The sequence below is a fragment of the Taudactylus pleione genome, unplaced genomic scaffold (assembly GCF_031769625.1).
Source record: "Taudactylus pleione unplaced genomic scaffold, aTauple2 ptg000317l, whole genome shotgun sequence".
Taxonomy (NCBI): Eukaryota; Metazoa; Chordata; class Amphibia; order Anura; family Myobatrachidae; genus Taudactylus; species Taudactylus pleione.
In genome coordinates, this window is record NW_028284718.1 from 160,591 (window position 1) to 172,607 (window position 12,017).

A 12,017-nucleotide genomic window follows, 5' to 3' on the forward strand; every position below is an offset into this window, starting at 1 on the left:
CTATTCATAACATTCCGACGATGCTCCATGAAACGTCTTTTAAGGGGTCTGGTAGTTCGACCCACATAATATAATCCACATCCACATGTGATTAAATAAATCACATATGAGGAATCACAGTTCATGAAATTGTTAATTGTATATACATTCTTCGTCTCCTTATGAGTAATAGTGCTAGTTTTTTTGTTTGTATGGGAGCACATTGTACACCTAGATTTGCCACAACGATGGAAGCCTGGGGGTCTATAGGGAATCCACTGTTCTTGATTATTTGTAGTTATATCAGTAATTTTGGAGTTCGATCTCAAATAGCTCGGTGCCAGAATGGATTTCAAAGATTTGTTTTTTCTATATATTATCAATGGTTTCGAAGGCAAGATATTCCTCAAAAGATTATCTTGCTGAAGAATACGGTAGTTTCTCTGAATAATATCTCTGATCTGTCTATGACAAGAGTTGTATTTACAAATAAATGCAACATTATTGTTCTCAACATTAAATTGTTTTTCTGAATTTTTTGTACTCCTATTTTTCCCACTAATATTTTTGGTCACAAGCAGATCAGATCTATTTATCTTCGATGTTTCCTGTAAGGCTTTCTTTAAAATGTGTTCAGGATAGCCCCTTTCTCTAAAGGACAGCAGCATCTTGTTCGCTTGTGTGTGGAAGCTCTCTGAGGATGAGCAGTTTCTGCGCAATCTGATCAATTGTCCCTTTGGAATATTGGCTTTCCATGGATAATAATGAGCACTACCAAAATGTAGATATGATTGGGTATCTACTATTTTAGTATAGTTACAAGAATGTATGGTATGATCTCTCGCCTCTAGAGTCACATCCAAGAAATCTATACGACTGGGATGGTACTGAAAAGTGAACGTTAAATTATAAGAATTTTGATTAAGTGCAGAAACAAAATGTGAAGCAGAGGATAGATCCCCATCCCAAATAAAAAATAGATCGTCAATGTAACGGCCATAGAAGACCAGGTTCGCACCAAACTCGCTCTCCCACACATGGTGGTCCTCAAAGGCACCCATGTATAGGTTTGCGTAGCTCGGCGCAAACCTGGTCCCCATGGCCGTCCCCATGACTTGGAGATAAAAGGTGTTGAGAAACAAAAAATAATTGTGTGTGAGGATAAAAGAAATAGAGTCCGTGATAAATACCCCATGTTCCTGTCGGAGATCTGAATCATAAGATAAACAAGATGAAATGCACTGCACACCAAGTGAATGAGGAATATTGGTGTACAGTGCGGATACATCCATCGTAAGGAAAGCATAAGTAGACTTCCAATCTATGGATTCAATTTGTTGTAAAAAGTGAGTAGTATCTTTTATATAAGATCTCAATACAGGAACATAGGGTTGAAGAAAAGTGTCAACATATCAAGAAAGATTGGAAGTGAGGGAATTGATGCCAGAAATGATGGGACGCCCAGGTGGTGAAGAAAGGGACTTGTGGATTTTGGGTAAGTGATAATAAATGGGAACAGTCGGATGAGGGTTATAATGAAAACGACAGATTTCTTTAGAAATGACTCCAGAGGCGAGAGCCCCATCCAATAAAGATTTTAATTCAAGAAGAAAGGAAGGGGTCGGGTCTGAGGGTAAGGTGCAATAGAAAGATAAATCGTTTAATTGATTATATGCTTCTCTTATATAATCCATTTTATCTTGAACCACCAGACCTCCCCCCTTATCTGCCTCCTTGATAATAATGGTAGTGTCTTTCGTTAGAAGATTAAGTGCTCTCTTTTCTTTCCTTGTCAAATTTGAGGCAGGTCTATCCTTTTTAACTTGATGGCATAAAGATTTAAAATCTTCCAAAGTGATCTTGTAAAAGGATTCAACTGTGTTACTTTTAGCAGAAATAGGGAAGAATTCTGACTTGAGTTTCAATTTATTATGTGCTCCCTGTGTGTTTATTTCAAAAGTTTTTATGGTTGTACATGATCCAGCAGGGGAAATATTCCCTTCCTCCCAAAGATCTTCAAGTATGGAAAGGGGCAATGAATCCGTTTGATCTAGAAGAATTGGGACTGAATCGTCCCCATTCTTCTTAAGATATTTGTTGGCAAAATACCTCTGTCTACATAAATTGCGAATAAATTTATTGAGATCCACAAATAGATCAAAGATATTAGGATCCGTTGTAGGGGAAAACTTAAGTCCCTTCTTAAGTAGGGACATTTGATCCTGATCTAAATTCTTAGATGATAAATTGAAAACATTACATGGTATAGTGTCAACATTATTTACACTTGTTCCCTGCTGATCACTCCTTAAAGAATTTATAATCTTTTGAGATTTTTTCTTATTGGCGTGGGAACCTCCCCTTCTACCTCTAGGCTTCTGTCTCTTTGTCTTTTGTAATTTGGAACATAATAGCGGGATTGATGATCTCTCTTCCAATGATCGGGTAATGAGCGTTCTTCCTGAAAATCCTCTGAGACAATACGTTGTCTCATAGGACGTTCTTGGTTAGAGAATCTAGTCTTAGGTTTGGTCCCAAGATCCAAATGTTTGGAGAACTCAGTTCCCATTGAGTCATTTTGTGTTCTATGTTTTGACTCCAACCGATTTTCATGGGTGGATTTAGGATCAGATTTAGTATGGAAATATTTATCATTACTGTAATACTTATGTGTATATGTATTTGCAGGAAAATTGGACTGAATGTTCCTCTCGTTATTTCTGTTCTTGTTATATGATCTAATCCTATTCTCTTTATAATCGATTAAATCTCTCCTGAATTTTTTCTGTTTATTTTCTAGGAGTTGTTTCTCATATCTTTCTATTCTTTCACTAATGACCCGATCTTGTTCTATAAATTCTGCAGATTTAATAAAGGGATCCAAATCCTTATTCAGGTCCTCTATGTCCTTCTCACATTCCTGAACTTTTTCACATCTATATTTTATAACTAATTTCATGAGTGATAAGGAACAGGAATCTAGAGTTTTATCCCATTCTAGTTGAAATTCTGAGCCTTCTGGAAAAATCGATGGTTTGGATAACCTGAGGCTCCGAGGGATAATCCCCTTATCTAGATATTTCTCTAAATTCAGACTATCTAACCAATGTTTAGATTCAGTTCTAAGACAGTCTTCAAGTTTATATAACAATTTTTGTAAACTGATATTGCCAGCTTCTTTAAAAGTATCTGTATCAGATTCACACTTTTATAGTGTATTATTAGCCCCTACTATTTTTTTATAATTTGAAGAAATTATTTTATCGTCTAGTACAGAGTATGTTATATCTAGGAAGTTAATTGTGTCATAACTAAAAGTGTGAGTAAAATTTCAATTATAAGTGTTATCATTCAAATAATCAATAAATTTTTGTGCTAAAACAGGGCCCCTTTCCAAATAATAAACAAATCATCTATATACCGGCCATAGAGGACCAATGTTCTCTGTATATGGTCCGATCCAGATATAATAATCTTCTAAGCGGCCCATATAGAGATTCGCAAAGCTTTGCGCAAAACTGGTCCCCATGGGACAAGTGCTTGAAGGAAAAATGTGTTATTAAAAAGAAAATAGTTGTGAGTATAAATAATATAACTGACTAAACAAAATTACGTCAGCTTTCTGAGATGTTGGTATCTGTGTAAGCCTGGCACACCAGGGGGGCACTGTATAGGGGGTGGCCGCTATTGGGGGCACTTTATGGGGGGGGTGTTCGCTACTGGGGGCACTGTATAGGGGGGGCCACTACTGGGGGCACTGTATAGGGGGGACTACTACTGGGGCACTGTATAGGGGGGACTACTACTGGGGGCACTGTGTAGGAGGACTACTATTGGGGCACTGTATAGGGGGACTACTACTGGTGGCAATGCAGCATAGGGGGGACTACAACTGTGGGCACTGTATAGAGGGGACTACTACTGGGGGCACTGTATATGGGGGACTACTACTGGGGGCAATGCAGCATAGGGGGGATTACTACTGGGGGCACTGCATAGGGGGGGCACCAGTCCATTACATTGCCAAGGGCACTTGGATACCTAGATACACCCCTGGTGTGCATATACTACCAGGTAAAGGTAAATGATAGTAATCTGAATGTGTCGCCTAATACCGGTATACAACATCAATTTGACAATACAGGACAAAACAAAACACATGATATAGGTCAAGTATAAAGGCAAATTCCTAGACTCCGGTTTAAGGAAGAAAGATTTGAATTAAACTTCCTTATATGAGAAGCAGCGTGTTCCCAATGGTCATTAGAACCCTGTTTATAACAAGTCTGTATTGCCAAGGTGGGGCAAAATACAAGCAGTCTGAAGTTATAACAACGGGTGATACGCCTGACCGGCGTTTCACTCACCCGAGTTAGTGGAGAGCGGGAGGCTGTTTCTGTGTCTTCCGTGCTGTGAAATAGTCTGTATAGATGTGGTCCGGCTCAGCTATTAAGCAGGCAGCTCTTACGGTTTCCTCCTGTAAGGATCGCGGAGGTGCATCTGTGCCTTTTGCTGTTGTCCGGAAGGAGAAGGAATAGACTGTTTGCTCACATGTCTCATGCGCAGCCAGTGCAGGAGGCAAGTGTTTAGGACACGGAGGTCTGCCGGCAGACTTACACTATCCGGTGTATCTGAGAGTGTCAGTGTCCAGAGGTTCCCATAATGCAATGCTTTTCACCTGCTGTGCCAGGCTTTGTCAGGCTTTGGTTGGGATAATTCCTGGTCTGCACTGAGTATCCCTTTATAGGCAGTTAATTGGTATTCAATTGGTGTTCAGGTGCACAGGTGAAAGAACTTAATGGATACGTTCTAGGATTTTAATTTAAACGCACAGACAATGCTGGACTGTGTGTATCACACATATATGAAATAAACAAACAAACAACATGGAGACATTGTTTTAGAGAGAAATTAACTCAAGGAAAAAATTAATGACCACACCGGGCAGTTCTTTATCTGTACTGGACATAAAATTTTATCCAGACAGATAAACATGAGGGCGGCTGCAGGAAGAGAATCTTCCCACAGCTGCTGCTCTCAGAGGGAACTTCCTGTCCCTCTGGTTGCCAGCACCCTCTCCCCCTCTGTCTGCTGTGCTGCCAATCACTGCTGATTGGTCAGCAAAGCAGGACCCCCTACCCAGCGCCTGCAGAACTGAGCAGCCGCTGGGGAAAAGTAAGACACCCTGACATACCTGGGTCCTGTATCTGGTCTCAAATTGAACGTCACGATAGTCGTGATGTTTCTGATGTTTTCGATGTTCCGATGGTGGTTCTGATGTTCAGTTATTTAAAAAAATATTTTTTTTTTATTTTTTTTTTACAAACCTTAAAAAAATATATATTTTTTAATGAAACCATTTTGGATATGTTAAAATGGATGTTCTTCACCTAAATCACTCATAAAAAAAAAATCGGCAGTTAAATGGTTAAACCGAAGTCTAGGAATTTGCTTTTATACTTGATCTATATCATGTGTTTTGTTTTGTCCTGTATTATCAAATAGATGTTGTATACTGGTATTAGGTGATACATTCAGATTACTCTCATATACCTTCACCTGGTAGTATATGCACACCTAGAACGGTGTCGTGGAATCAGCAAAATTTTTTAGCTGTCATTTCATATTGTGTTTGTTCTAACCAATTGGTTACATTTTATATGTCTAAACTGGCACTTTACCCAATAAATAATTTTTATTTACTTTGTTACATATTTTTTGACTATATTATTTCAAAATACTAATTCTATTGTGTCACATTTGGGTGAGCGCTGGGAAATATCTATTTTCCTATTTGAATGATAACACTTATAATTGAAATTTTACTCACACTTTTAGTTATGACACAATTAACTTCCTAGATATAACATTCTCTGTACTAGACGATAAAATAATTTCTTTAAATTATAATAAGCCAGTAGGGGCCAATAATTACTTACACTATGAAAGTGGCATTATAAGCCTTGGATTAAAAACATCCTGAAAAATCAGATTATCAGATTGCGTTATAATTGTACACAAGATGAAGAGTTTTTCCTAAAAGTAGATGATATGCTTAGTCAATTTAAAAGTAGTGGTTATCCAGAATCCTTGTTAAATGAGGCTCAGAGTTTTGCCAAAACTCTAGCTGGATCCCACCACACCCAAGGAAATAGGAATAGTGATAAAGAGAATACAAATAAAAATAAAAATTATAAGAAGAAAAATAACACCAACAAAAAGCGAGATGATTCTCATAAAAATATCTCCTTGGATGTGGAGACTTCCATCACTAAAGAAAAAATAACTTTTAAAAAAAAATGTAATGTTAAATCTATTAAAATAAAAAAGATCATTCAGAATAGCTATGAAATCCTCAAACAAGATTCTCTACTTAATTTATGTTTACATGATGAACCTGTCATCACTTTCAGGAAGAATATTAACCTAAAAAAATCTGTTAGCTCCAAGTGAATTAAAATCTGAACCAGAGGCTAACACAAAATCAATTTATTGGTTACCCCCCAAACTACTAGGAAACTATCGTTGTAACAAGTCAGTGTGTCTGACTTCTAGATATATGAAAAATAAACACACAAGTATAACGCCTAAAGTGAATGTGAAGCTTTTTTAAATAAAACAGTTTATTAATTGTGAATCTACTTATTGTATTTATGTACTAGAATGTCCATGCTCAATGCAATATGTTGGGAGGACAACCCAAACACTAAAATCACATTTCAGGGAACATAGGAGGAATATAATAAAAAAGATTCAAACACATAGGGCTCTATTTACTACAATCCACATATTGAATGCAGATTGTAGTGTGATATTTCACAGGGATTTACTACAAATCCCTTGTAGGGACAGAGCTTGCGAAAAAGCTCTGTCCCTGCGAATCCCATCCGCACACTAGTCACGGTATTTTCGTAAAAAATACCGTGACAAAGTCCCCGCGCATGAGCCGACCGGCCGTCGCTGCTACCCCCGCGGCGCTAAGCCCCGCCCCCTGGTGCTAAGCCCCGCCCCTGCGATCGCAGACCCCCCCCGCGACCCCCCCTCCCTTAATTACACTTACCTGCATGATCCGGGTCTCCGGTGACGTCCTCCATGTCCTCCGTCAGGTGATATCCCATACTGCACTGGGACCCGATCACCTGACGACTGTGCCGCAGTGCACTATGGGAGACCAGCTGACCGGAGGGAGGACATCACCCAGAGCCCCGATCACTGGTCCCTAGAGTCAGGTAAGTTAATTTTTTTTTTTGCAGTGAATCAGCTTGTGGTCTGTTTAGACCACTCAGCTGATTACTGGAACCGACCCAGCTCTGCTCTCCCCGTTAGAGCAGAGCAGGAGTCCAGTAACCGGGGGAGACCCTGGATAACGCCACCTCCAGGTGGCGTTATTATCACAGGGTCTCCCTAGATATTTTTTTCACATTTTATATTTAGTAACTCTGGTCGGATCACATTTCCCATTACAATTATGGGAAATGCGATCTGCTTACTAAAATTAAGTGATACTTAGGGGTTGGAGTAGAATTTTACGAATTCTACTCCAATTGCCCTGTAATAACTATAGGTGATACTAAAATAAAGTGAAAAGGGTGTGAAAACACCCTTTTTCACTTTATTTTAATCAAAATAATGTTAATAAATAGAGCCCATAGTATCTCTAGACACTTTTCACGTCACCATAATGGGGACTCTCAGGGTCTCTCCATTATGGCAGTGGAAAGATTTCAAGAAACTAAAAGAGGAGGAAATAGGTTCAGGAAATTATGTCTGGGGGAGTCTGTCTGGATCTTCAAGTTGGATACAATGCACCCAAGAGGTTTAAATGAATCCTTGGAATATGCTTGTTGGGATGATTAGGGAATACATCGGTGGGCTCCGCATGCCCGGCGATGGAAATGTGAGCACATGTCCGTCGCCGTATGTTCCCTCGGCGTACATGTGGAGCCCACAATTATTTATGCCCTAAAAGTAATATCTGTAGAGCAATATCTGTAGAGTATTATATTAATGAGATAATTTAAATAGGTGATCTCTCATTCCCTCCTTTCTTTCAACTTAGCTAATAGGATACAATAGTTGTCGACATCTATATATTTTTCAAAGAGATTTTTTTTTTATATATTTATATATTCTTAGGAGCAGAGCTGGAGTTATAAAAAAAAAAAAAAAGTCCAGGGAGAGATTGGGCCACGAGAGGGGTGAGTTCAGTTGCTATGGCTGTTGTGTGTACGCCGTTGCAATGGCAGCTTGCCCTCCCCCTTGCGGCTAATTTAATTGATCTCCTATAAGTTAATAAACTATCAATATAGCCTTAGTTAATGCCTGTTTATATTGGGATGATAACATTTTTGCTTGTTTTCTTTCCCTTTAATGTACTTGACAACGATTTGGTTTGTCAGATGCCAGAAAAGGCAGTGGAACAAGGAAGGTTAGGCTTATGCATTCTTAAAACAAGCAGAATACTAATTGGCAGAGATTTCCAGGTATTTGTTACTTTCACGTCTTTTATACCACTTTTACACTTGCTCCAATAACCCCGGTTATTATTGCACGTGAACGCTCTGCAACCAGGGTTACTGTGCAGTGTGAAATTGCCTGGTTGAAATAAACCGGGCCACATTTGAACCCTGGTCTTGAGAAGGGTTGAACACGCGTTAAACCCTGCTCGTGATGTGACCTGGGTCACGTTCACTACATAGGAAGAGCCAGCGCTTGAAGATGATCTCATCTCCATGTGCCAACTCAACATGCGATGCCGATGGCTGAGACCCCTTAATGCACTAATGCCGGGCTGGGCTGCCTGTCTTTAAGGGGTCTCAGCCGTGTCGCATACGGGATGGGCTTGTGAACAAAATCCTGGGTGCGACCCGGGACACAGATGTACAATCAATATTACTTTAAAAAAAAAATCTCAAATGAGACCTGCTATTCTCTGGATGCATATATTTTGCTGAGCACTTAATTAGTCAGAGCGTAACCTATTATTATGTGCATTTATAAACTGATCGCTGACATTTATCCATCCATGCCTATTGAATCTGAAGATAATTGATTGTTGAATTTGAAGCTCGGTGTATGTAGACCAACTAGTGATCAGTCTCTGTCCATGTACACAATGCGCCCGATTCAGAGATGGACGGAATTGCAGAGTCGCACACAAGTGATTGTACAATTACGTCCATCTCAAATGCTAATTCAGAAGGAGGTGTCTGTAGGAAACAGACACCACTTTGCTGCATCTGAGTGATCCCAGCACTGTAACCGAGGTCGCAGTCTGAGATCACCATCGGAACAATCGGTCGCGATTGTTGTCCCTTTGGCCAGACTATGGTAGCTGAAACTTACTGCAGCCTGACCGGGCCCTGCCGGCTTGCGAGTGTCCATGGACGCACACCCTGGCCTTAGCACTCCCAGAAAATGGGAGCCCCCATTTCCAGGAACGTAGGCTGTTCCCACCCCCAAATGCTTATGCCTGTCAATCAGGCAGAGGCTTGGGGGAATTCCGTGCGGAATCGCAGAACTCTTTCTGCACATGCGCAGAGTAGAAAACATCGGAGATATGCGCTACATCCGGTGTAATGGTTAGCATTACTGCCTCACAGCACTGAGGTCATGGGTTCAATTCCCACTACGGCCCTAACTGTGTGGAGTTTGTATATTCTCCCTGTGCTTGCGTGGGTTTCCTCCGGGTACTCCGGTTTCCTCCCACACTCCAAAAATATACTGGTAGGTTAATTGGCTTCCCACACAATTGACCATAGTGTGTATGTGTGTGAGCATGAGGTAGGGATTATTAGATTGTAAGCTCCACTGGGGCAGGGACTGATGTGAATGGCCAACTATTCTCTGTAAAGCGCTGCGGAATATGTGTGCGCTATATAAATAACTGGTAATAATAATAATAATAATAATAATACATCTCTGAATCAGGCCCAATGTACGCACACCCATTATGAGTTCCTGCATATAATTTTATATATATCATGTTTACTTCATCTGTTTACTTCTACTTATTGCTATCTATCTACAGAAAAGGTCGGGGCCACAAATTTCAGGCGTTAAGTCTCCTGGAAATATGGATGAAGCAGATGGCCCACCCACATCATATATATATATTCCACCTGAACAAAGACATTTTTCACATGTGATCTTCATAGATGTGCCAAAAAACTATGCACCAGACAGAGACGTAAAATGCGAATTCAGCCCAAGAGAAAACTTCAACCCTGGCAAAAACGACTGGGTTGGCCTCTTTAAGGTAATTTATCATGCATTGTAGGTTTGATACTATAATAACTTATAAGTAATTTGTAGTAAGAATTTTTCTATTAATATTCCAAATGAAAGATCCAAAAAATGTATTGTGCTCAGCATATGCCCCTATCCACAGCCGTTTCAGCAGTTGTCAAGCAAGCAATCTGGTAACCACAGCCCTTTTCACCATGAACTTTATGATTATCCCATGAAAATCGCTGTGTGGGCCTGATTCAGCAAGGATCGCAGTTGCAAAGACGCACGCAATCGGTCGATTAATTTGCATTGTGCATGCATATGCACCGCAGTGTGCGTGCGCGAACTAGCAATTGCGATGGGAAATGCATTTGCAGAGGCTACGCAGACCCCGAGCACAGTGATTGACAGGAAGTCTCGGGGGGGGGAGTTCTCAAATATTACGTTCTATGAATTTCAAGATATCCAAGGGGGGGGGGGGGCGGGCGAATGCAGGCGTGCCAGTGCGTTGGGACGGCATTGCAGGAGCGTGCAGAAATTATCCATTGCAATTCCATACAATTACCTTGTATTGTAAATCAACATATACAACCCATGATAAAAATACAAATAACAATGAAAAAAAGGAAATAGAGAAAATAAAAAAAAGTGGGGTAAAAGATGTAAAATAATAATAAATAATAATGACTCTCTCCCAACCCCCTTGCCTCCCTTCAGAGGCTCCACAACCCAAGAGAACCCTCCCCCCACAAAACCTATAAAGCGTTACAGGAGTAATAGCTATTGGGGGATCCTTATCCAAGACACAAAGTAAATACCAAGATGTGTTTTTAATACAGCCATGAATTTGACGCCTCATTTCCAAAGAGAAAGTGGATTTATAGTTCTCCCACATGATGAAACATTTTTCGACTTTGGATTCCTTATCTAGTATAATCTCAATCCAATCCACATGGAAAAGATGAAATAATTTATACTAGAATAATGAGAGTGACGGAGAAGATGATACAATCCATTCATGTAGTATTGTCTTTCGGGCCGCTGCACTAATTGCTAAAAGTAAACGTTTACCTCCCTTACTAGCCCTCATATCAGCTGGAATAAGGACAAATATTGCCCATTCTGCCATAAAGGGGGACATAGTTAATCAAAGACGCCTCTGCGTAATTCTTTACTTGGAGCCAGAATCTTCTAATTGGGCACGACCAAATCTGCGTAACCCTCCTCACGTCTATAACAGGAATGTGATGTAGAGCGCTCCATGAGAAAGCTTCTATGTGAGGACAGATATGTCCTGTGGAATATATTTAAGAACATTTCCGTATACATGGAGTTCATGAAGTATTAAGAGCAGTTATGAGGTCCTCGACCATATATGCAGGAAATTTGAATAACCATTGTGATAATCCCCTTAGGAGACAACTATTTAAAATGATTGGGGGTACTCACATTACATCCACCACATTACTCAAAAATGCTATGTATAGACATGAAAGAATTTGATTCACTTAATGAAAAGATATATTGACTTTAGAAACCTAACATTAACTATTAATGGTATTTGGTAATGTAATAATAGTCTGCAGAAAAATAGTATCTTCATTTTGGAAATCAGAAAGTTGTAAAAAATACAATCACACATAAAAAGTACAGATAAGGTTGATATAGGTGCAGATGTGAGGAAAAGGGTAGAGGGCCCTGCTTATGAGAGCTTACAGTCTATAGCCCAAGTTCTCAAACTCAGTCCTCAGGACCCCAAACAGTTCATGTTTTCCAGGTCTCCTAGCAGAATCAAAAGTGAAATGATT

The 12,017-nt window shown here is 39.8% G+C and overlaps 1 protein-coding gene across 1 annotated transcript in view; it reads left to right on the top strand.

Moving 5' to 3' along the window:
• Window positions 1–12,017, top strand: part of CALCOCO2 (calcium binding and coiled-coil domain 2) — a 199,930-nt gene that overhangs the window by 25,664 nt on the left and 162,249 nt on the right. The window contains exon 3 of the mRNA XM_088442773.1: window positions 10,010–10,237. Within this exon, the coding sequence (XP_088298899.1) occupies window positions 10,010–10,237 (228 nt within the window). The remainder of the gene's footprint in view (window positions 1–10,009; window positions 10,238–12,017) is intronic.